The 26,963-nt window shown below is 42.7% G+C and overlaps 1 protein-coding gene across 4 annotated transcripts in view; it reads right to left on the reverse strand.

The window, feature by feature from the left end:
• Nucleotides 1–26,963, reverse strand: part of PLEKHM3 (pleckstrin homology domain containing M3) — a 91,669-nt gene that overhangs the window by 54,162 nt on the left and 10,544 nt on the right. For all 4 annotated transcript variants that reach the window (XR_003961358.4, XM_032749444.3, XM_072932354.1 and 1 more), the window contains exons 3-5: nt 21,980–22,915; nt 10,197–10,342; nt 5,332–5,525 (exon numbers count right to left, since the gene is read on the reverse strand). Coding sequence is in view for 3 of the 4 variants with exons in the window: in XM_032749444.3 (XP_032605335.2) it covers nt 5,332–5,525; nt 10,197–10,342; nt 21,980–22,915 (1,276 nt within the window). In the remaining variant the exon portion in view is untranslated. The remainder of the gene's footprint in view (nt 1–5,331; nt 5,526–10,196; nt 10,343–21,979; nt 22,916–26,963) is intronic.

Here is a 26,963-nt window from a genome sequence, read left to right on the forward strand (position 1 = left end):
TGAAATGCAGTACATGAACTCCCGCTCCTTTGTGGTTCCTTGAGCAAGGTTACAGTAACATTGTGAAAGACAAGAATTACTACAAATGTAACTTGTGAATCAAGTACCACTGTTACTAAAAGCAGAACAGAGAATTAGAGACACAGTTTCATTTTGAAATCAAATTCATTTAGATCCCCCAATTAACTTGAAATTAAGAATAAGAAAATGGTCTTTGCTTTTGTCAGGCATTCTTGAACCTTTGCACTTTGCTGCTGTAAATTCTGATATAAAAACACAGGGATAAAAAGGGCACAAGTCATATTTAACATGGTGTCCACATCTAACAGGAACTTGTTTTTAAAGAATTGTTTTTTTGAAAGCAACTTGGTCTCAAAAGGTGAATAGAAATTACCATTGTGAAAGAGATTTAATATCACTCATCTCTTTGACAAGGAGATTCAGGTGGGCCCCCTAGACCGTAAAACGCTAACGTGAACTGAAAGACCCACCTGTCTTCTGGAAGACTTCCCATGGAAAGCTCTGACAGGTTCCTCAGCTGGATGCTTACCATGGTAGAGCATTAGCTTGTGCTTTTGACCTTCCCTTGACATGAACAGACAGCAGCACTGCCTGCACCCTGGCACACATCTCAATGCTTCAGCTGTTTGCTACCTGTAGTTGAAATGAAAGCTCAAATTCCACCTTAACACCATCCCCTCAGTTTTTACCATGCACTTTTTAAGATGCTAAGTTGCAAGATCCTGCATGCACATTTACCTCTTCCAAAAGAGAGCAGACTTGAAGCGAAGAGGTGAAATTAGTCTGTTTATATGAGCTCCACCAACAGGCAATTTTATTTCAGCTACTGCAATGACTACACGCATGCAGGATCTAAATGAAACAACAAATGGCTTGTGCATACTTCTCTGCATTTATTTTCTCACCTTTCCTCACATTGGGTTGTTGTTTTGTTTTAACACTGGTTCCTCTCAGTAATGTAAATATCCTCTGTGAATGAGTTTCTCTCTCAGCCTCTTTCCAACCACCCATGCAACAAATTTTCTTCTTCTGTTGGTCTTGCCATTATCTCAGAGCCCTGAAACCTGTTTCTTCCCTGCTCAAACTTTCTTTTTGCAATTTACTGCTTTCAGAACCTGCTTTGGAATTTTCCACTCCCCAAATGGCCTAAACATTGCAAAGAAAATGGAGAGTCTCCTTCAACAGTCTGGAGATGACTTCATGACCTTCTGTTGTCCTTGGTCTGAAAGACGACATAGCTCCAGCTTCACATACATGAGGTATTTGGAGGTATAGTGATTGCATTAAATCAATCAGTATTCCTGTGATGTGTTTAGACAGGTTCCCCAATTGCCACACAAATATTTTGAAAGTAATCTATTCCTGTGTCAGAAGTGGTATGTCTAAGGCCTCACTGTAGGAAGTGACAGGACTCCATTGTTCAGCATAACTGAATTTGGGCTTGTTTCACCTCGTGCTGACAGACCAGCAGGCTCAGCCATGACCACATGTCTGCAGCACTGGAGGTGCACCTTTAACCTCCTGCTGCTATAGAAGACCAAACCAGAGCCTGCTAAGTGATGCATCTAGTGCTGGAGTTTTGCTGGGGTAAAAGTGATGTATTGCTGTTCTGGAGCTGTCAGACAAATGGTATCAGATCGAGATGAGTAACAAGCAGGAAGTTTTACCATATAGTTCCTCACCACAATTCAGATTTACTTATACAACAAGGGCACTACAAACAAGCACTAATGCATAAAGGAATGTGCTGCAAAACAGTTACCTTGTGTCACTGCCATCTGTCTAAAGTATCTAGGCTAGCAGCACCTGCACTGCAAGTTTAGATGTACAGCTGAGAGAGCAGAGAGCCCAGAGGGCTCCCCAGATGGAGCTCGAAGGTTGGCCTAGGTTACCCTTCCCAACAGTAGATATGCAGGCACCTGAACACTACCCCAAAAATCATTCTGACAGTTCCTTCACTTGAAGAATGTTCAATCATGACAAGAACAAAGCAAACCCAGAACAGAACTTGCATAATTCAGCACAGTTTCATAGAACACCCTAATTATTTAATGGACTCAGAGATTCTGTTTCCTTCCCAGCCATCCATTTTATTGACTCCATCTTGGTTTGTCTGGGCCATTCATTCACCATCTGCAGGTGGTGGTGGGATATGTACAGCTCCACTTACACTAATTCTGTGCTGGCTCTAGGTTTCAGTCTTGCATGCCTCTGCATGAACAGCATCCACACAAGCAAGGCAATAAAAACAAGTGAGAACTTGCTCAGTAAAGACATTTGAGGCAAATTATGTGTTGCAATACTGAGGTGGCAGTTACAGTTAACTAGGCTCAACAGCATCCCTTGTAAAACAGGGAGCTCAGCAACAGGCTGGGAATCTCATCTGGCTACCATCAGAAGAACACTGCTGATACATGCTGGTGGAGGGCCTTATTTCACCTCCCTGCCAAGTCCATGTTCCTTATTTTTTTCCCCCCTGCACATATAAAAGCGTAGAATCCAGTGGAGCAATAGGTGAGAATAAATCACTGTAACTGACAAAGACCATTTTTACTGTGAGCCTTCTGACTACTTTAAGGATTTCTCTTGTATTTTCCTTCCTTCCTCCCTTTTTTTCTTCCCTTCTTTCTACTTTTTCACTTGAATCTTCAAGGTTCACAACGCAGTTTCAGTCCTGAGCTCCCTGCTAGATGCCAAGTTTCAAAGTTCTCAAAGTACCTATCTAGGCACACCAAACAGTATAAATAACATTTCCACATTCAAGCTAACTGGATCCTGAGCTAACCTGGTTTATAGCCATCTGGAATGCTTCAGAAAAAGTGACTGTAAGCATTGTAAACAGTTTTGTCTTCACAGAGGACACCAAGAGTTTCCAACTTCATTGCCATCTTCATTTTGTGATCTGGGTTGAAGAGCGAGGTATAGATTTAAAGTAGATGATAATGCAAATAGTATTAATAAAAGAAACCTCAGAGTGATCTGCTTTTCCCTAATAAGGCAGGTTCTATCAGTGTCCCAGAGGCAGCAAGGTGCCAATACAATTAATCAGTCTGTTTTTAGTTCTCTGTAGACAGCACTATTAACAGTTTGTTTCAGTCTGTTTATATAGGTCTGACAGGTCTTCAAGATGCTGTGTTCACTCTCTTGTGATTAATAGTTATTCACATACTAAGGTGAAGACCAAGCAGAAAAAGAATGTTTTTAGAGGAGGAGGAGATAACTGGATTCTCTCTCTCCATCTTTCACTTTTAATTAGGAAACAGTATTAAATTTAGGAATGCTGTCTCACCATATTGTTTAAACTCCTCCTTTTCTTGCAACTTGCCCCTGGGATGAGCCAAAGGAAAATTTAAAATCACATCTTTTCTTTGTTTACTTTTCAGCTGGGCTTCATAAAGTCATCACATTGGCAGTGAACATCCACACACTGGGATACTAGATAAAGGCAGCAAGGCCACTGGGAGCATTTTGTGCAAGGAATAAATCCTTATGGGGAAAGACCTTCCTTCTTCTCATCTCTGCAAACCTCTTAGGGAAGATCTGAGGGAACAACTGAGCACCAGTGTCACCTCAATGGAAACTTCACAAACCAAGAAGGAGCTGGAATCCAAGGTGTGCATTGTACATCCCTTCAGGGATTTTTATACTTGTAGCAAGTCCTATAGAACTGGAGATGCTTCCCCAGTACAAAACAATCCTTCTTGGGCTGGGGTCCTTCTCTCCACCACACAGCTTTAATTGGAAATGGTGTGAAAAATAAGAAAAAGGAGCATTAGGGGCATTGTTTCCCAGTTTCTCCTATCCATTTCATTTTGACACAGGGATGTCTTCTCTCTCCTCTCTGCTCCAAGAAAAGAGCAGGCTCACATTTCTGTGATACATTTTGTCCATGCTCTCTTCTATCTCCTCAACAATTGTCATCTCTCCATTTTGGAGGCAGATTTTGGGTTGTTCCTCTTTTGTCCTGGTTTCTTCATTAACTCAATTTCCTGAGATTTCTTTCTTATTTGAAACTCTTTCTCCGGCTTTCCCTCATCCCTTTCTTTACCTCTAGACAATTGAATGCTATGCTAGACCTCCTTTGAACTCCCTTTTACTGTCGTACCCAAGTCCACTGAGTTCCTTGCCTCTGTCTATTTTAATAAGAGAATTACTTTTTTCAATACCAATCAGAAAGCACAATTTTCTTTCCTCTACTTTTTCTGAATAACCTTCAAAAATCTTACTTTCCCTTTAGTTTTATTGAAGAGGATGGCATAGAAAACCAGCTCTGCAAGAAAACACCATTCTCTGGAATAAAAGAAAACCAACCTAATTTTTAAAATGCTGTAAGCTGCCCTAGCAAATAATAGGAATTGAGTAATAACACACAAACATATATTAACCCACAGTGCATCTGACACAAGAACTCAGCAATGCTCTTCATTTTCATGTGTAAAACCTGTAGCTGTATCCTTCTCCTACTTGTTCTAGGTAGTTCATCAAAGCAATGACATAGGTTATGTACCCAATAGCAGACCAGCTCTCCTTACCTAGGATAAAGACACTGGCGTAGCCTCCTCCCCCTTCCAAAGAATTCAGGTCCCTAGAACACTGTGTTCAAAATACAGTCACTGATGTCACCTGCTTCCTTGCCCTTTGACAGCTCACAGCTTCAAAGCAATGGCTTCCCTAATTGAAATATTGTCCTAAAAACTGGGGTATACAATGCTTACAGATCCATCAGGTCAGCTCCATGTCCCCAGAGCCCCTCACTTCCCAGTATGGCATGGGCAGAAACATCTTCCCATCCCTTTTGGAGATTCACACCAAAAACTACTTGGCCTTTTTAAGATCACAACAGTGGCCTGACAGTTTTAAGAAAATTGTTCATTTTTAACTTGTCAGAAAAATGCAGCAGCAGCTGAATGGACTAAGACACAGCACTTCTAAAATGAAGTTCCTTTTATAAAACTCCTGTTTTCACCACAGCAAACTCAATACGAAACACCTTTTGCTGTGCTGTGACCATGCATTTGCCAATAAACAAAACATTCAGTGCAGCCATCTCATGGATACTGGCTGAGCAAGAGACCAGCATAAATCATATGCTGGGTCACATGCCAGGAGACTACATCTGACCTCTGCCTTTGGCTGAGGTTATACCACAGAGGAGAGCAGAAGTCTGGAAAGGTGGTTGATACACGCACAACATCTTTCTCAATGGGTAATGCCTACAGAACCAGAGTATGAGAGGAAACAAAAGAGGCAGCAGGAGAGGCAACATGCCAAAGCTCCATCCTTGTGCTGTAGGCTGGCTGTGGCTCTTACCTTCTACGCAGATCTTCAGCCACTGCTGCCCTGCAGCTGAACAAGTAGGCTCGCAGGGATTTTAGCTGCTGTCTCAGGCGGACAACAGTTGCCAGAGGTTCAACGTGATTGTACAACATGGGGTTTTCCTGCTGGATATCAATTAATGGCTCCTCATAAACATATTCCAGGAACTCTTTGGCTTGCTTTGATACCTAAAAAATAAAGCAGTTTAGTTAGGCTTTTCTCCAAACTCTTTTTAAGCAGATCTTCCCCTCTGTCATCTGTCAGCTATTCTATGCATCTGAAAACTTAGTCTGTTACCAATTATAAATGGAGACAGAGTTGAGAGAGATCCAACTCTCTCTGCTAATAGCCAAGTCAAACTTCATCAGGCCCTTTAAAATTGCATGTATGAGATAGCAACTTACCCAAAGTACAGTGATATCTGCAGTCACATATACTTTTCCTGCACAGTAACATAGTTTACTGTATTTTTTTAAAGTCTAAAATCTGAATAACCAGTTTCTTCCCTGCTAATATTTTTCTGTTTGTTCACTACTTTCTTTTTGGCAAAAGGCAAGTTGTGCTTTTTAAAATAGAGATAAATAAAATTGAATCTTATTAGTATTACTCCCAAAGTTCCATCTGCAAGAAGTTTTTCATGCATTTTTCATGATAGTGCCCTGTTTTATCTCCACCTGCAAAAAGCTACTGTAGTCTCAATAAACGAATGAGTCTCTTGTTCCTTAAGTGAAAAGGCCAAATTCCCTCTCATTTCTGATTTCTGCATTTTATCACAGCTGGAAAAGAGAAGATGGGATTACATTAAATGAGCTGCAAATCACCTGAAACTCTGCTACAGAAATATTACTGGTTCCACGATTCAATTAGTCCTCCTGGACCTCTAAGTCAATGTTTACACTGAGACAAGGGAGAGATGAGTTAGGCTGACAAAAATAGAAAGGGCACACATACCACAGCCTCTTGAGATTTAGGAAGTTATTTCCCTTCTGGTGCTGTAGGTAAGAACAATACACATCCTTAAAAATTGCACCAGTTCCAAAACCAGCATGAGTAACTAGCTACTGACAGGGGAAGCTAGCCCCAAATGTAAGCTTTTCACGACATTTAATACAAATCTAAGAAATATGCCAAGGCCAGCCTTCCCATAAATAACTATACAGATAACAAGATGTGCAATTTTAAATATAGCAGACTATAACTACACACGTCTCCCAGGCCCTGAAGCTGTATAAAATATCCCATCTATTTACATTAAACATCCCACTAATTTCTTTTTTTTTTTTAATATCTTGCATGTACAAAGAACTGTGCCATCTGAGTGGAATCAGAGCTAGCACTGCAAGACAAGCACCTCAGATTTTGCAGAACAAAATTCTATTAACTCCAAATTTATCAAATTTTTTAACACAAGCAACATTGATATTTTATTATGCTTATTGCAGTGCATTAAAAAGCTGCAGTTAAACAACCTGCTTTTATAATCATTAAACATCTGACTGCAGTATCTCAGCAATCCCTTGACAACTTCTGTATCTATAATAATTATTAGCCCTCTTCCACCAATGAGCAAATCAAAGCACGTATTCCATGATTCCTGAGGAGGTGTGTGAATGCTTGGCATATGAGTGACTAGCTCCTCCCAGCAGGAGGACCAGGTGCTCAGTTATTTGTCTATCTCCTTGCTTTAAGCCTCTGTTGAGGTGATGGGCTCCTCATCCACCTCCCCTGGTGTCTTGGGAACTGGAGGGAGGTTCCTGTCTGAATACTGCACCCACACCTGTACCCCACATTGGGCATCTCTCCTGAGGAATTAGGAGCACAGAAACAAAGAGATGGCAAATTGAGGTCCCCTGTGTGACTCTGCCATATGCATGCACTATGGGGACCAAGTACTACTGTGCAGCACTGGTGCTGCATGGTCTGAATGCAGCCTTTAAGGAGAGAAGAGCAAAGCAAACCTTTCCCTCTCCTTGCCAATATAATGCACCCATGAAGTGCTGATTGCAGGAAAAGTGGCTTTGCCCAGCATCACTGGCTGAGATAGGTGTCAGTCCGCTCTGCATGGCTGACACAGGGACACACATCTTGTAAAACATTAACTCACATTGCCAAACACAGCAGTGTTACAAGAGGCTGAAACACAGTCTTGAAACAGGAAGGGTTGGGCAGTCACACAAATTCATTATTTTAGTACCCATCCTAGCATACTCACAGTCCCCCAGCTTTACTGGGCAGTAAAACAACCCTGTTAAATCAGCCAGAAGGAATGAGAAGATGCAAAACACAACAGGGTTTCAGCTTTAAATGTCATAAAAGGATGGATGCTAACATTTCCAGACTTTTCCTTTCTAAAGCCTGCAAACTCACAGTTCAAAATTCAATTTACCATATGTCAGCTTCTCCTGAAACCTTCTGGCACAGGGAGTTCATTCCCTACTGTGTTTGTCTGGCATTTTGTGCAGGTTGAAAGCCACCTGAAACAACCTGCAATATTTAGAGGGCTTTGTATGCAAATAGAGAAAACACTTGGCCTAAGTAAAAGGAAGAGTGTTCACAAAACTGCCTTTTTTCTTTTGCCTTCACACAAACACATGAAAAATACAAATATGAAAACAGTAGGAGACATGGGGAAAAAAGTGAACCTGGGGACTGAGCTGCAGCTTTGGTTTGACAGAAGAAACATGTCTAACTGCCAAATCCTTTCAAAGAGCTTCTATTGCAGCCAAGAAGATTTCTCTTTTCCTACCCATGTGCTATCAGATGTTAAGTGCATTGTTTTTCAGGATCCTGGGTATGGGAAGAGACAGCTCTAGAGAGGTTTATTGTTTCTGATTTTCAGGACTTGTCTTGCCAAAAGTGGACAAGAACCTCTCAATTTCCAAACTTAACTGATGCCACAGCTTATTTTACAGCTTCTCCTCAGATGCTCATGTAATATAAAAAGAGAAACATGCCCAGTTACACTCTAAAAGCTCATGTCCTACAGTACTTTTTGGTGCTTGCTTTACCAGAAACAGGACAGACCCCAGAAACCCCTGAGGAGGTGGGGAATAGGTGGCAGTGGAAAAGAATGCAGGTTTGCAAACTCTTCATTCAATTTTGCTTCCAATTTGGTGGACTGACAAACACATTTCAGACTGTGAAAAACAAAGATGCTTTTGAATCCTGGAGCCCTCTCTCAGTCCTGACCATCAAATGTGGTATGTGCTTATTTCCTGCAGGACCTCTTTGGGATGTGTGGCCAGAAGTACAGCCAGGAACACATCCCCTCTGCAGAAGCTCCACTTTCAGGCAGTGCTGTGTTACCTACAAGGGGCAGGGCAGTGTGCTTATCTTTGCCTTCCCTCCCTGCCTTAGTTCCTGCTCTAATAGTTGGGGATGATGTTGTTTTTTCCTACCTGAGGGGTTGTGTTCCTTTCTTAAATTCACCTCCTGAGCACTTTCACACAAAGGCAGGTAAAGCAGCTGCACAGAATTTGCTTGTGTTTCCAAGGCACCTGAAACTTGTTCTGTCAGAAAAAGTGCAAAACTAAATTTCTCACTATTACAGTGAGGTGACAATAGATTAGGCTTTCAATTAATGCTTAAGCTTTCAAGTCCTGCTTCTTTTTGTGCCTCAGCTGCCTATACCACAGGAAATAGACTAGAGCATAGTTTTTATGCTACAGGTTTAGAAAAAAACCCAGTTAATTTTCTTGGCAGTATTACTGACAGCTTGATATGAGGTCTTTGCCTCACCATCCACCAGCCCCATATCAGGTCTGCTTGTACTACCATGTGGTAGCAAGTTTAGTCCTTGGTAAAAGCATCCAAAAAAAGAACTTTTAAATATTCCTAACTTCTAGGCATGGGAGGGCTTTTTGTCTCCACACCCTGGAGCTTTGCAACTTTGAAGAATCTTGCATTTCAGAGAGCAAGACTATAATTTTCCTGATAGCAGGCTCTGGCTACCTTTTAATAATCTCCCCATCTGACAAATTTTCTTCAAGAGACCTGCTTTTCCTCTAATAGAGCATTTACAGGTTATTTTTTTCCTTTTCAAATAGCACATAATAATATTTGCGGACACAAAACATCAAACAGCCTCTCCTAACAGTGGCTGCTAGGTCTGAAGCTCTAGCATGGTCTGGATTCCTTGTGAGTTTGTTATTCTTTCAGCATATACTGCCTGAGATGGCAAAACAACACTGTTACTTTGTTTGCTGGTATAATGCTTTGAGGCATGTAATCGGTGCCTCTATCTAGCAACCAGCCACTGAGGCAGCAGCAAATAGCAGATTATAAAAGTTTTAGAAAAGCTCTTGTGTGGCAAGTGAACAACTGTAGAATTTTCTTGTTATGTTACTTTCATCTATTTGGTTCAATTAAGTGCTACAGCAATGTCCTTCTAGTGTCCTCAAAATGCTCATGCCGAGAGACAGGACATACTGGGCCTTACAAACACTGCATTTGGTAAGCAGTTTCCTATAGGTATTTCCACAATTTAGCATCCATCAGTAAACTGTGCCAATCCTTAGTCCCTGGTGGTCATGAAACAGGTACTCCTCAAAGCTCCAATAACTACAAGAATTAGAGCTGTTGTTGTGTGCTACCTCTCCCTGTCCCTTGAACAGCCAGATAAGCTATGATGAAAAAGATACCACCAAGAAGGAGGAGCATGGCTGCCCCTGTGGAGGAACACCTTAGATCTGGCCAAGGAAACTGTGATGAAAACATGTCTTGTTGAGAGACCATGGCTCATTTTGTCAAGAGGGACAAAGGAAACAGTATGAGCAGTCAATGCCTGCAACCTTCAGACTGTTGTGTTTCCATCAGCAATTCAGCTTACTTGCTAGCACTCCAACCTGCAGGGAGATTACCTTGTGTTTAGAAGTGTCCCAGTTGTGAACCAGCCGTGCAGGGATAAGGAAGCTGTCATCCACATGGCAGGTGCTGCAGTAATACCATCCACTGTAGCTGCACACCTTGGCTTTCCCATTGGACAGACCTATGGAGCGTTGACAGCCTAGAGAAAAGAGAGGAGCAAAAGTCTGGGTTTGTACACCAAGCCAGAGGTACACATTCAGCATGGAGTCAGAAAAGTATTCCTCAATTTGAGATCCTTTTAATATTTTATTTCTTTTACCCAAGAGACATTTCTCATTCCATTAAAAAAAATTATAAATAATTATCAGTATTCTTGGACTAGCACTGAAAAAGCACACACTAACTTAGGCATCTGTGATAGAGTTCAAACAGCAGTCAAAAGATACTTAGCACTTCTCAAGAAACAAAGGCAGAACTTGCTTGTGAGACACTGGGCATTTAAAAGCCATGGCCATGTGAAAACCATGGCCTGAAGCTTAGACAAGGCACATTCTAAGGTATGCTTGCTCCAGAGAGCTCCCATTTTCCCCACAAGAGAATGGGCCAGCATTGCCTGCCTGCAGGAGTGCAAGCCAGCTCCTGCTGGCAGCCAGAAGGGATGCTGACTTGGCAGGTAAGACTCAGCCACAGAATTAGAACAGCCAAGGCAAACCACAGTCAGATCATGAATAATAACTGAGCAGCAGTCACACTGAGAATGAGTAGTTCTTTACTAGCAGTAGTGACACAGTTCAGTTTCCAACAGGGTTTTTTTTTTTCCTTACAATTGCATTACTCTGTGTCTTACAAGGTCTGAGGTCTGCCTGACACTTTTTGCACAGCTAGATCCCTTCCCTCCTCCTCTCCCTAGTGTAGAGTCCCTGGGGAAAAACAATGTATTCAAAAGCTCCTGCTGTAGTTGGAAAGAACTAATGCAGAGATCTCCTTCACCTGACCACCTGTTTCCACAAAACACATAAAAACTCAACATACCTGACACTTCTGTCTTTCAATAGTGACTAAAATGAGCCAGAAGGTTCATATTATATTAGGGTAGATGGCTGAAGACAGACAGCACAGTCACATTAAACAACCTACTCAGGAAGTGAGGTTAATAATGTTTGGGTAAGATACATCATGTGGCTGTTAATAACACCTCTAGACACAGCATACATGACAGAATTTCTGCTTCTCCTTCAAATGCCAGTGTCCCCATATGACATTTATAGCTTCAGCCAGAGCACCAGAGCTCAACTCTGGCATGTGCTGTATGCTCAGACAGTTTCTCCTGCAGCTGACTAGAAATACTGAGTAGCAGAATCTTTGTACATCACTTTTACTGCAAAAGCATTGGCTAAACAGAGTTTTTCAGACAGAGTTCAGATAGAAGTCAACTGACCGATTGCTTTCGTCAATATAATTAATTTCATTTCGTGTAATTCTGTGACTTCTCCAGCTGAAAGCATCTCTTCTCCCTAGCAGAAGTTACCCTGATTCGAGGAAAGATTGCAGGTCAGCTGTTCTAGGCACAAACTGAGCTCCCCCTTTCCTACATCAAATGATGTCACCATGTCGTCGTTCCCCACCCCCCCCAAAAAATCACTGGAATAACCTACCAACACAATTAGCTCATTTCCACCTCTTTCACACTCCAGAGCCATTTGGCCAAGGATTCTCTGCAATACACACTACCAAGTGAATCAGTATGGGACATGTCCTGTTTCCATCTCCTTCTTCCCCTGCCTTTTTTTTTTTTTTTTTTTTTTTTTAAGAAAGGACATGCCGTTTCTTGGAAAAAGTAAACATATAAACTGGTCAGTTGATAAAAGAGATAATTATGTTCCTATCTTCTCCTTTACCCTTCATAAGACCAGAACATAAGTATTAATGAAGTTCTAGTGGTAAAGCAGTGTCTGAAGGCAAATAGTCTCCCAATTCAATGTCACTGAAACCTTACAAACATTCCCCACTACCCAACACTTACTTGTCTGGGGATAAGGATGGGACAGGACATACTGATTTCACCTAACTAGCACCATGCATTCCACTAGCTGCTACCTTGTCTTAATGCCCTAAATCCTGTCTGTTAGACTGAAGGTAATAACAAGAAAGTTCAATTTTAATTGCCAAAATTCTAGACTAAAACATTTGCAGTTGAGAATTAACCACCTTAAGGCCTAATTTCTTGCAGCCTCCAAGAGCCAGAAACTCATTCCAGTCCCTGGAGACAGTTTTCTCAGGAGAGGAGTGATAAAGCACAGAAATGCTGAGGGGCTTCTCTCCTCCTCCCTATATCCAGCCCACAAGAACTGAGGTCTCCTCTCAGGGTGAGGAGAGTCTCAGCAATCTTGGATGCCCTTCATCTTCCGAAAAGGTGGTTTTATGAAGAGGAGGAAGTGGAAGAAATTCATACCCAACCAACATGCATTGCTTTCTCGCTTGTTACAGCCCTCTCCTAAGCCCACTTTTGTTCCCTTGTTCCTCTTTACACCTAGTATTTTTCATTCTTCATCATATCCTCAAGAAAATATGTTCTGTAAAGCTACATAACAGTTGTGTAGCTGGGGTTTGTTAGATGATAATGTGGCGCTGGTATCCACTTTACATCCTCCTCTACTTTCCAAGCTTTGCTGTTTGAAAATCACCATCTTTTCCATACCTCTCTGTTGTGATTCATAATGATGGCTATTTCTACAACCCTTTCAAATCAAGTTATCAAAGCACTGATTTTCTTTGATGTTATGCAGTTCAAAGTGGTGTAGTGTGACAAACATATTTCTGTGGCATAGACCACTTATGCTACTATGTTTTTTTAAGATGAAAAAAAATAGATGAGAGAGAAAGAAGAGGAAGAAGGAATAACCATTGGCTTAATGACCTTGGAAATCCTGCACCTGGGCATTCGGGTACATCAACTTGCCATGATGTTTACCAGAAACAAAGCTAGTACTGATTCCTGGCTTAAAACTCTTGAGCACCTCTCCCAGCAGGACAATCAGATGTAGCTGACCACCTCCGAGATGGCTAACACAATTCAACAGACAGTCATAGGGTTTGGGAAGGGACCGTGTTTGCAGAGAAAACACTTACTTGCCTACATAACTAGAGAAAGCACCTTGCACAGGATGGGAGAAAAAAGCAGCAGAACTTTCACCAAACCTCTCTCACCTATCCCTAATGCTCACACAGAATATTATCTATATACCATCTGTACAAAGGTCCGGCAAACCCGGATCCTAATGCAAAGAGATCATCCCACCCTACAGAATGTTACAGAGGGAAGAAGTGTAGCTGTAAAGTATACTTAGCAAAGAGAGGGAAGGAATCATCCCAAACCTTTCATCATGGAAAATACAACAAAACAGCCTTGGAATCAAGGAAAGAAAATAGGGGTTAGAAAAAATAGCAGCAAGAAAGTGCTGCTGGGCACAGATGAATCTCCCTCAACAACATGTCTGTGAGCAGAGCAGGAGTATCAACATCAAGAGGCTCATGTCCAAGTGTGAAGCCTTCAGGAAGAATTTAGTACAGAAGGTGAGGTTAAAAAGTTGTAACAAAACTCTCTCCTTGACTTAAGGTGGTAGACAAGTATGGTGGAGGAATCCAAGACATCTGAACACAATTCCTCTTCTCCATGGAAAACACCACTTTCAGGTTGCTGCATACTCTTGTGGTCAAGGAAGACACACACAACGATCCTTTTTTATCCAGATACCTTTCATCTTTTAGCAAGAAAAGATTGGAGCAGCTCCACAGTGAAACAGAGAAAGTGAAAGACCAAATTAGAATCAAGTACACAACTGTTTTCCTTATTCAATAAAGTTCCTTGTTCGGTAACAGGAAAAAGCAAGTCCCTTGTGATTGTGTGCCATAATTAAATCTGTGACAGATTAGCTTAGAAGCTAATTCATTTAGAAACAACATACAATACAAAGAAAAGAAAATGATCCACAGACTTCAAAAGGCTTTCAGCTTTATAAAGGCATAAAGCAGACTAAGCAGAAGAAACACAGCAACAAATTTTCAGTGTTAGATCAGACATACAACATTGCTCTATCAGCTCAGCACCAACAGAAATAAGGTGAGAATTACTTCAGTTGCTTATCTTTATTCCTGTGCATCTATTCCAATTCAGTCCACCATGGGAAAACTCAAATTCACAAGGAAGACACACTAACAATCCAACTCAGTTCTCTCTTATGTCTACCCAGGTTTGCATTATGCTTTGTCCTTTTCCTGCCATTACTTTCCAGAGCAATTTTATTTCAACTAAATAATTAAAAACTTATAAACCTCCAAGCAAAGTCTGACACTACTCACCTTGCCTATATTTTTTGTGAGCTTCTTATAAACTTTTAAAAAAAGACAACAAAACCTTAACAGATTAAAGTAAAAAAAAAAAATTCTGTGTTGAAACCATGTGGTTTTGACCCTACCAAGTTATAATTACCTCAGCAACATGTAAAACTCCTATCATGTCATCAGTGTACACATCTTATTTTAATTATAAACTAGATTAGCTTCTCCAGAAATAAGGAAGGGTTCGTACATCCAAAGGATGGCCCAATTGTTCCAAGTCAATGGAAACCTTGACTATCAGCTATAGCTCAGGACTAAGTGCTAAAATAACAGACTTTCCATCTTCCTTAGCACCATTTGAAGGTACAATGCCTGTCTTTCTTGTCTTACACATTCCAGTTCAGCTGACTTAGCCTACCAGTGCAGGCTTGGTGGCTGCGGGCTGAGGAGGCTGGACACTCCAGACAGTGACCCATCCCACCCATGGGAGATGTCTCACAGGCACCCAGCTTCAGAGCAGCATTCCAAGGAACATGAGAGGAATTATCCCCTAGGAACCCAGCCTTTCTTCAAGCAGCGAAGATTGAATTAGTGTAGACATCCAATATTTACATGGCTGGCGGTAGGTAGATTTCCCCTCTTGAGTTTCATCAGAAGATAGGTTCTTTTACCTTTTATGTCAAATTCTAAGAGGTGGCAAAGTTACATTCTTCCCAGAGAATATGCTCTGAGGAAATTACAAACAGATTTGAAGATACACTTTACACATAGGCTGTTGTTTGTGACCCTTTTAACACATGGCCAGCTTACATTCTCCTACTGCACATTTTCAAATCCTTTCCCTGTGTTTGCAGGACAACAGTGCTGAGGAATAACACCATAAACCTCAAACTAATCTGGTATTCCTTTCCCCATGCCCTTATAGGATTAAGGGTGCTTTGCTGAGACTCTGAAGTGCTCCCCGACAGAAGGAAATGGGATCTACCATGGACTTATTGGTAGGATTCAGTAATTCACCAGCTCTTGGGTCAGGAACGGGAACTGAACACACTCTCTGGGCCAGCTCTTGAAGCCTGCCTGCCAGCTAGAAGTAAAGAGATAATGTAAGCATAATTAATAATGGCATTCCCACTTACACAGTCAATTACATTCATATTTGGTTCTACACACTGAGAAGGCAGACCAGAGAACAGGGCAAAGAGCAGGCCAGCCATTTGTGTGATCAGAACACTGGTGCCAGCACCCTCAGCCAGGTCATTTAGCAAAATGAGTCTCTACTTAACCCAGTTTTCATTTCTGCTCTGTAGTCACTTTGAACACCACTTACCCCTGCACTGCTCACTCCTTGACTTACACTGAAGGCTACCTGGTTTGCCAAGTTTAATTTATTTAATACAGTATTAGGATACCTAGAAATAACCAGCTCTGTTTCTGTTTGAATACACAACTGGTTTTCTATCTCCTTTTAAAAGAAGGAACAACTGTGCACTAAGTGTGGTTACATATTTTTATCAATGCTATTTGGCTGAATTTCTTCTTGGTCGCACATCACTATCACAGCACTGCCTCAGGCACATGAACTATTCAGATTTACACAGCACAGGTACATGTCAGAGACTATAGATGTTGCAGAAGGCCAGACCAAGAACCTAAACCCTTCCTAGCAGCTGGCCTCTGGTTTGTTCTCTAATTTCTTTTATATTGCCCCTGATTTGATCCACACGCAATAGTTTTGTAATAATACACAGCTTTGGCATGTGACAGAAGAGGGAAAGCCTTGCCAACACACAAAATGTCTTCGTTTTGCAGCAGTGGACCCTAAAGCAGCCATTTTCCTTCAGTGTTTGTCCATCAAGGCTGCACATCTGCAAGGACATTCTGATGCTAAACAAGTACACAGTGCACTTCACAGGACTTTTTTTCCAGAGCAGCATTAGAAGGGGCTCCCTGTGATGCGATAACACCTTCGAGATGTACCCATCTTTGCTACCTCTTCTCCTCTGTCAAATTTTGTCAGAATAGTCAGGTAGATCCAAATTTTATGGGACAAGAGTAAAACTGAGCAAACAGCATTGGGACATAAGCTTTGCTTTCTTAGAAAACTAAATTAGCAGCCATGGCCCAAAATAACTCAGGACCCTGGTATGAACTGCAACTGCAGAGAAAGTATTGTGCAGATGCCAGTGCCTTTCTGGGAAGGTAAGGTCTTTAGTCACAAAAGCTGGCTTGACTGATTTAAAAGATGCTAGCCCAACCAATAAAGCTCTCTCTTGCACATAATTCCTTAAGAACCTCTGGGTTCTCCAGAGAAGAACTGTGGGGGTGGTGTATAAGTGTTGGAGTTTTCATGTCTGAAGAATACTTCCTTTTGTCCAGATGTAGCTTTTTCCCATCTCAACAAAAGTGAGACTTGGACATTTAGACTGCCTGATTTGGGCATTCTTTTCTTTGAACTCTATGCCAAAAGATCTCTCAAGACTGGTTTCATACAACAAATGGACAAGAAAGGTCCCCAGACAACCAAGAGTTCTTTGAGGGTAGTGGAACTCATACCTAGCACCCACAAGCCAGGAAGAAACAAGGCATAGCCAGAACAGCCTATGCTTACAGTAGAGACACATTCAGACCCAGCAGAATTGAGCTCACAATAGTACAATAAATTAGCATGTACTGAAAACCTGCAGAGTTGTTGACAGGGACAGATTAGAGCAATGGGGTCACCTAAACCCACACAGGCAGAAAAGGCACCCTTCAAGGCTGCCAGGGGGAATATGTACATTCATCAGCCAAGACAGTTATATCAGCAGTTCCTCTTGCAGGGCTGAGAGAAAGAACTTAAACACCAGTTGATTGCAAAGCACACATCAGGGCACAGAACAGGCACTGAACTGATCAAGTACTTATCTAAACTGCACTTCCAGGCAGCAGCAGGCCAACCCCAAACCAAATCCCATGAAGGTGAAAATCTCACTCTGTGAAGGTGCCAGCCAAATCCCAGAAGGGTGAAGGACACAACCTCTACCAGACAAAGCTGATAGTTTTCACTGTCACTTCCTCTAGTCATGCCATCCTAGAACTGCACTGAAGAACTCATCAATGAAGATTAAATGGCCTCTGTGATCATAACTGATCACTGATAAGCAGGTTTAATCAACCCAAGTATGTGGTATCTTCCAACCTTTACCCAAAATGAGCTGTCATATGGCAAAGCACTGCGGCCCAGCACACTTGTTTTGAAACACGTAGGTCCAGGGCAAATAAAGTGCTCCCTGCTACATGAATTCCAGTCACCCTTGTTTGGAAACACTCCCCCCACTCCTCCCAACAAGTCAGTGACCTTGTTTAAACATGATGTATTTTCCAAATACTAACTTAGACCATGCATTTTTCTGCTCAGCTGGTTTAGAAATCCCACTGCTAGCAGTGGAAGTTTTACTTTTAAATGAATAGAAATAGGGCCTGAAAGTTACATACAAGACTAAAAGACTAAAGCCTAAAGTGAAGATACCTAAACAATAAAACCTCTACAGTGCAAAACATTCCTAGGGGATTTTACAGAGTCTCAAATACAGGGAAGGTAAAAAGCTGCTGAAGCCTTGGAAGAAAGAGATCAATTGAAATGAAACCAAGCACAAAACAAATACAGCACTTAGAAAAAGCACAATCCTAAAAGCCCTGGACAGGTGAGGACAATGGTTATTCAGAACTAAAATGTGACAAGAGTGCTAAAAACCTTCCAAAGGACCTTATGGTATTTTATTATTGTCCTGCATTTTCTAGGTTTATCCTCTAGCATTTTTATTTCAGTGACATGCTACAAAATAAGCATTGGGTATAACGACGGTTCACTAAGGATTTGGTAAATTCAAGGATGCTTCTCAACTATCTGTATTTGAGAAGTTTCAACTGTAAGGCTTTTAGAGAAGTTGAACAAAGTTGACATCACACATGACTATTTAGTTTTGTTTTTAAATTACACTTGCTGCCTTGCAACCTATTAGGAAATACTTTCTTTTCATTAAGGGAGGAAAAAAAAGTAAGTTTATTTTTACTGTAGTAGTGACTGATTCCAGACCAAGGGGCTGAGATAGAGCAGAGGTTGCATGACCCGTGCATGTTGCACTGGGCTGTCCCCCAGCTACACACAGGATCACAGCACTAGGTGCAGAATGATTCCTTGAAAGACAACAGCTCTCCATCTGCGTCTTCATTTGACAGGGCTGCAAGCTCAGGAAATAGCACATTCACTAACCCTGGCTTCTCTGCACCTAGTGTTCAGCTCAGCCAGCCAAGTCATTCAAGCCCTAATAGCAGTATTTATCGTTTTGGCAAGTGAGGAGACATGGAGAAAGCAGGGAGGAAAAGACAGAAGGCACCCTAGAAGAGAAGCAAGGAAAGCCAGACAGACAAATGAAAGGGTGTAGAGCACATTTTCCAGAAGGCAGAAATTCCCACATCCATTAGGACTTACTGTCTAAGTAACAGAGTTCCTGGCAGACACAACTGACTTCTCTGGAAAAAATGTCTGTTTTAATAAAGGTCAGGGGGAAAGAAAACAAAAGGTGAAACAGAAGAGAGCCATCAAAAGAACAGGAGCTATGCAAAAACAGGAGGCAATGGCAAAGGCCATTTATCTTCCCCATCTATAGAAAAGTGATGCCCCGTGACAAAAAATAATGATAATGAAGGACACCTGGAGATATTTGCTCCTTACAGACCTCCAGGAGAACTCCTCCAGGAGAAATGCCTACCTTTCCCTAGAAGCTTTTCTCTAAGCCAAAAATATAAATAATGGCCACAAAATTAAAAGGGTTTATAAACTCCCTGCCTTTCCACTGCGAATCAGTGGTTGGTTCAATAATTTTTTTCAAATTACAACAAGTAATGCCCTGCCCTCTGCAGTAAAACGGAGTTACAAATGTGAAGGAAAGCTTTTGTATCTGCTGATCAAGCAAAAGACAACTTTTTTCCAACTGCCCTTCTGACTCCAGGGTATGAACACTTTGTCCTCCCTGCCCCACGACTACATCTGACACCACCTCCCTGGAGTTGAAAAGTGCTACCCAGACTCCAAGATAAACCTGTCAATAGCGAGGCACAAACATGCACATTCTTCCCTACCTGCTTGTGAATATCAGCTGTTTGTCGGGGACCAATTCCTTAAAAAGCTTTTACTGAGGGAGAAAAGGAAAGGGGGATGCCAAGAGCATTTCAAACAGGAAAAATGGAGAGGGGAACCCCACAAAGACTGCAAAGAGAAAATAAATTTTAAAAAGCCTGTCCCCATTAGGTCCTCCCAGCAACCTTCTTTATCAGAGGTTCATTGTCAATCAATTAGCCAAGGCAGCAGGGGTCTGGAGGAAGGGGGGTAGCTCGAGAGACAATGGTCTGCCCTGTTGTATTACTATTTAATCGCTTTTCCTAAATAAATAAAGCAGCCCTGAGGTGCTGTCATGTCAAGGGAATTTATAACAAAAAACCCCTTCATTTTTCATTGGTCATTACTTTTCCTTCCCTCCCACCCCTGCAGGACTAGAGAGGGTTATTACTGTAGCCGTAAGTTCCATCTTTGTGTTGCTTGCCTTTGATTCCCACTCGGACCTTGCCACTTTCTGGCACTAATTTGTCAGGCTGAACAAAGGAGGGATTTGTACCTCCTGTAAGGTCTCAATTAGGAAAGGCTTCTGCTGTATTATGTGCCATTGGGACAGGACACAAAGACGGTAATTACAGGAATTTGCACTAAATGGCTGAAGAATTCAACGCAAAACTTTTCTTCCTCCCCCCTCCTCATCTTTCCCCAAGCTTACCCCTCCCAGCAGCCCTGGGGAAAACCGCTCTCAATGCCTGCAAGCTGTAATTACCAACAGCAGGCCCCTCAGGTTAAACAGCAGCCCAAGCCCGGAACGGCACAACTGCCTGCAGGGAGCAAGGAAAAGGAGAGAGGCTCAGCTTGCCTGTATCCCTCCTCAGCACAAACTTTCCCGAGCCAAACAAAGTTCCTCCAGTTTCTCCCAATTATAACTAAAATTATTTATTTCTCTGCTCCACGGTAACAACTCCAAGTTTCAGACAGCCCTAAGGGTCTCAGGAATGGCAAAGGACTTGCTCCTACAGAAACTGCTGTGAAACCCTCGGGAACAGAGAATCCCAGTGACCAGCTCCCCACAGACCCTCCAAACTCAAGATGATTTTTTTCTGCACAAGAACATTTGTTCAGTGTGGCAGACTAAAAGGAGACCACAGGAGTATTGGAAATGCCTCAGGCGTATCAAGAAAAGACATCATGCAACCCTAGTCAGAGCACCTTATTTTTGTGAGGAATACATGAGTGAGTGGAAACTAACCATCCCATGTTCAGGAGAGGGAATCCATCCTTTCCCAGAGAAAAGTCTGCTCCCATACTACATAAAGCAAGACTAAAATCTGCTTCACACTGGAGACATGTATTTTGTTGCCATCCCAGGGGCCTCCTATTTTAGAGGAGGTAATTGAAAATATTCACTTGAAACTTTCCTGAACCTCAGTCAGAAAATTAAGCAAAATATAAAACAAATTACACCAAGTCATACAAATGTGGCCAAGAACAGAACTGGATTCAGGCAGAAGCCCAAATACTATGACCAAATCATTAACTGGAATGATGCCAACCTTCATGATGCTCCAGCTGCCACGTGGGTGTCATCCACTATAGAAAGATGAGCAGGAACATGACCTGCAGGTGCCTACCAGAGAAGGACAAACCCAACTGCACCCACAGACAATTTTGAGGGCAGTCCAGTGCTTCTAGGGGCCAGGTACTCCCTGGACGGGATTCAGGCCAGCCTGCAGGTCCTGGGCCCAAACAGATACTCCCCAGAATCCTGTGTGGCTTCAGAGCAACGTAAGACCCACACCCCAAAGCAGCATGGAGAGGAGGCAGGACCATCACAGCTCCTGTAATACAAGAGAAAAAGTCTCCAAAAGAGCTGTTTCTGCTTGAGCTGACAATTTCTAAGTGAGTGTAACTAAAGCAAGTCAGAGACTATAGTTTAGGCATTAAGGTGCCCAAATTTGCTCCACACAGGTGCCCTTGCTAAAGTAAAATGATAATGAAATGCATTCAGACACATTCTCTCTATTTTCACTTCCTTCCCAAACTGGATAAAAACGTGATCTTGCCTACAAGACTAGAGTCAGACAACAAATTCAAACCCCTTTGATTCTGCACCACCTTTACAGTGTCCCGAATCAAGAAAACAGTTCAGCCACCCTGCAGGGCAGCCCTGGCCCATGTAGTGCTGTATGTGCACGATCTAATGTTTCAGCCCTGCTCACCAAAAGCAGACGAACCTCTGAATATCCCGTAGCTTTTTCTCCACATTTGACAGAGAGAAAGGCTAACTAGAGCCACAGTGAGAGGCAGGGAACAGCTGTGCTGCTAAAGCACACACATGCTCTTTCAAGTGATTTTCTTTTCCTGCAGAGGGGGTGCAGATGCTGTAACCTGGCTGCTCACCTGCACACTTGAAGCTCTGTACTGTGAGCCCTCTCTCTAGAGACAGTGTGGTCAGGATGCTCAGGAAGCTGGTGGTCACAGACTGGCGCTTGGTCTTTCTAAGATCATTTCCAAAGGGCCGATCTCCAGGTTTGTTCCTAAGCGTCACCTGTGGGTTTTGGCTTAAACTTCGAGTAGCATTGGCTGCTGCCTTCAGCGCCTCCATCCACTCCTGGGCCCTCTGACGGGTCTCTGCGCGCAGGCGCAGCACATCTTGGGGAAAAATGACCTGAAAGCAAGAGTCACAGCCATCCTGAGTATCTGTCTGGACCGACAGGCACACATCCACATTGTAGCTCAGCAGGGGATCCTCATCAAGTCTACCAGGCTGGAATGCCATGAGATAAGACTTGTTCAAGACAAAAGTAAATGCCTTCCAGTTATTCTGGACAGTTAACCTGTAAAGAGTCCCCGATTTCAGAATATTTTGGTACTCTTTAGTCTTTTCAGTCAAATTCATGGGTAGGAAGAGCTCCATAGGCTTCTCTAATAATCCATTAGTTTGAGAAAGCCCACTGTTATTTTCAAGCTTTGGCACATTCTCCAGTTTCTCCTGCTGTCTTGTAAGAGCAGGCCCAGAAGTATGCACTGCTTCCCAAAGTTTCTGCCCCCAGTCCAAAGTCTCCCACGAGGACTCTGCCTTCAGCTGTAGCTGTGAGCCGTCTGACAGGACAGTGTCCACCACCTTGGTTTCACTGCCACCAGTAACAGCCACCCTTTGAAAACGCATGAGTGGATACACAGTGGGAAGAGTCTGGTTGCCACTGCTGTCCAAGCAATACAGGTACAGTTTGTACTGAGAGAGTTCAGCATAGCAAGTTTGCCAGTAGCTGTCATTGTCTCTTCTAACTTCCAAGTATCCCTTCTTCAGAAGATTTGAGAACACTGTCTTGTATTCTGGAGGAAAAAAAATAGAATATTATGATTATTTTTTTAATTGTCTCAAATTACTACATCATTCTGGCTTCTACATCTCTCCTACCCATACACGGCATATCTGAAAATAGGATTACAGAGAGAATCCTCGTGTAATAGGTTATAATTATCCAACACAAGCACTAACTCTACTTTTGAGCCACCCAGAATACAGCACTTTTTACCCAGAGGTATCAAAACACCTCACAAAAAGGGAACAAAGAAACAGAGGGACAGAGAAACAAAGCAATTTTCCTAAGATATCCAGGATGACAATGGCAGAGCAACAAAACACTGCAGGTCTCCCAGAACCTAGTCCAGAAACAGACAATACTATCAAGTAATCTATTGCCAGCTAAAATAAGATTTTGACAGTGAAAAACACATAAAAATTAGAACACCTTACCTCTCTTTCCTGCTCCTTCCCAGGCTCAACTTCATGTTTTCACACACACCACCTTTGCCTCCCCCATCTTAAGCAGCTCAGAGGGAAAGGGCATAGTGGTATCTGGTCAGCTCCTCTCTGCTCTCCTACCTTCTCACACCTTTCCCCTGCTCCAGCATGGTCCTCTCCCGGGCTGCAGCCCTTCAGGTTAAACACACCCCTACATCAGCTCTCTGTGACCACAGTTCCTTCAGGAAAGCTCCATATTCTCCAGCTTGGGGTTCCAACATGGGCCTGCAGGGAGATCCTGATCCACCATGTTCCTCCCAGGGGCTGGAGCACATTCTCATCCTCTGACCCTCAGCTGCTCTTGACACAGCTGCCAGTGCTGTGCCCTTCCTGAGGTGTGTTCTGCCACAGAGGCCTCACCTGTGGCTGATGGCCACAGTTGTGTCCTGCGGAGGGGCTGCTGGAACAGCCCTGCTGCCAGCACCTGGCACCTGCACTGACCCGGCAAATGCAGAACTGTGCCCAACACAGCAGTTTCCTACCACATTTCAGCACGACCTGGGACCACAACATTTTGTACAGCTCTGTTAACTCCAGAGTTTTGATGATTTGTGAGAATCAGGCTCAGGATTAGCAGACATGACCAAAAATGAAAAGTAAGAGGCTGCCCAGAAGGATTCAAACACATACACCTGAGCATCTCAGCACTTCAGGTGTTTTGGAGCTGACCATTTCACAAACCCAAGCCCAAGGCAAAGTCAAGGGGAATCTTCTTCATCCACAGAAAACCACCATACACATCACTCCAAGCACTAAAGTGATAAAAATTTAAAAGGAATTATCCATAGCATTTCTGAGTTTAAAAAAAAAAAAAAAAGGTTTCCATACAAAATTTGTTCCAATCTAATTTGCACCACTTCAGCCACCACAGGCAGGATTCATATTTTCACCTTGGGCTAGGCATGTGGCTCTAGGCAATTTTTGTTGGTCCCTGTATAAATTCAGAGGCATTCATAGTTACACTGTAATACCAACTGTAACACTTGTTATCCCAAAACAACGCGGGCCTGAGGAACAAACTCTTAACTCCCATTTGAGTTCTACTTCACCCTTCCAGTAAGGGTACCTGTGCTGGGTCTTGACTTACAAACAGTGATATAATTAGCAGACACAAATAAAGGTTTCTGCCTCTAATTGTATATCTTCCTTAGAGTCTGCTATTCCTGGCACAAGAGCAAGATAGCCACCTGGAAACAGCTCCTCATCCACTGCCCAGCAAATTAGGTCACAACAAAATCAGCATCAATTGACTTTAACACACAGCATTACAGACCACAGCAATACCAGAGCTGGTCTATTCAAGATTTCCACCCTGAGGCTGACAGCCTTTGAAACAGGGATAGCTGGAGGCATAAAACATTTTCAACATCTCAGCTTAACCAGTTACACTCATGTTAACAGGCCACACTCTAACAACCTTTAGACATCATCTCTGAGGATACTGAGGATGCCTGCAGCACAGAGTTAAGAGAACAGAAACATCTAGACTGAATGAAGCTTGGAAACAAAACCAGGCCTGTATAGAAACTACATCCCCATCTGTACAGGGCTTCCCAGGTAATATGGCCAAGGTTGCTGGCCAAACTGCTCTCACCACTGCTGGCTAAGGGATGAGTCTGTCTGTCTTCCCTAAGCACAAGGAGAGTCAGGGACTCATGAGTATTTGAGGAACTTAGTTGCTGTCCAGGGGCTTCTGATACCAAGTGGGGCAACCTTGGGCTGTAACCTTTGTTCTAAGAAGATTCTCCTGCCTTTGGCTGCAAGTACTCCTGTAGCTAATTCTCAGTTTCTTCTATGGGCAGGAGAAAGAATCAGAATAACAGCAGTGTAAAAGCTTTTGCCAGCTCTTCAGCAAAGACCAGCTTTCAAGGATTAAGCAGATAAGCTCCAGTTAAACTTAATGAACATACATGAAAATTAATTGTTTGATATATTTAATATTGGTATGGAAATCTAATGGGGGTTAAAAATGGGGGAAGGACACTACCTTTCAGCCACCCTAACAAAAAGAAGCACTTAGGTTTCGCCTTGACAGCTCAGCCTCAGCTTCCCTGTTTACCCACACACTCAGAATGGAGCCTGCTTTTAAACCATGCTCAAAGGACTCCATCTACAGAGATTACCTGTAGATATGGCAAAACCATAACAGCAATTTTAAAAATTGCTATTTTGGCACTAGGTTTAAAAAGGTCAGTATAACTATACCTTGCATATCAATGAACTACTCAAGGGTATTTCAGCTAAATATGAAAACTGAAAGCCTAATCTATAACCCAGAATGGTAGAGAAAAAGCACACTTTGATAGCCCAGATGGATAGATGTGCACATACATGGACACACTGAAAGAGAACCAATTTTGTTCACCGTACATCTCTGGCCCTGACATTCATTAGTATTTCTGCACTAACTCAAAAGCCATTAATTTCTCTGAAACCCACACTAATCCCTTTGTAGTTCAGATAATGGACAGCCATTCTAGAGTCATCTTCCCTTTCTATTAATCCAATCAGGGAGGCAGCGCTTCTGCAGCTCCAACTGCAATCTCTCTCACTTCCATCAAGTACAGATGACTGTTCAAGCTTCTCCATAATAAGACAACTCATAACCTTCCCCCAACCACCCCTCCTTCATCCACACACAGGTTTGCTTATCTTTTGTTGAGTTACAGAAAGGCTATCTCTCCCTGTCTTTCACAGAGGCACCCCCCTCTCCCTCCTTCACCCCACTCCTTCCCTTCAAGCTCTGTGAAATTGGCTCCAATGGCTCTTGCTCAAACTGGGACAGAACCAGCAGCCACCTTGATTAACATTCAAATGCCTCATATTTGTTAGGTCAGGGCAATAGATGCTGGCACAGAGAGGTTGAATTCATATGCTGCACGTACACACACGTTACAGCTCTGCTCCTTTATCTCTTCCACATGCACTGTGCCAGACAATACCTTTTTACTCAGAGAGCAAATGGTACCATCTCTCTATCCACCTTCCAAACACAAACTGCATCTCTTTTCCTCCTTATGGAGACAGGCAGAGTAAATTGAGGAAGAGTAAAAATACCCGAAATAATCACAGTAAGTGGCTCACATCTGCACCATTTGGGAGTTATAATTTCAAGGAAAGTGGTGGAAGAAGGCAGAGGAAAACAAAGAGAGGCTCAGCAGCTGGAGACTGAGTAATATCTTCCTCAGCATCTCTCCACTCCATTGGGAACTGCCCCCTCGTCCCAGCTAGGAACCCTGCACACAGCACTGAAACCAGGCCAGCCTAGCACCCACCTACCACTCGCCACACTTGGGGCAGCCGGTGCAACCAGCACCCCTGGAGAGAGAGACCAAATGCTGTATCAGCAAGTCCAGAAGATACACACTCCAGAACAACTGACTACTTGCATCTCATATAGCATGGCAGGAAAGCTTACTCCGTTTTCCACCACTACAGCATTTCTGATAACAGTCATTCCAAGTAACTTGGAAAAGAGCTGAAGCAGAGATGCCTAGTTTGTGAGGAGTTTGCATCTTGAGGGGACACTCCTCTCTGAATTCTCTAATACTTAGTAAGTGATGAGTGTAAGTTCAG

The sequence above is a fragment of the Taeniopygia guttata genome, chromosome 7 (genome assembly GCF_048771995.1).
Source record: "Taeniopygia guttata chromosome 7, bTaeGut7.mat, whole genome shotgun sequence".
NCBI classification, from domain to species: domain Eukaryota; kingdom Metazoa; phylum Chordata; class Aves; order Passeriformes; family Estrildidae; genus Taeniopygia; species Taeniopygia guttata.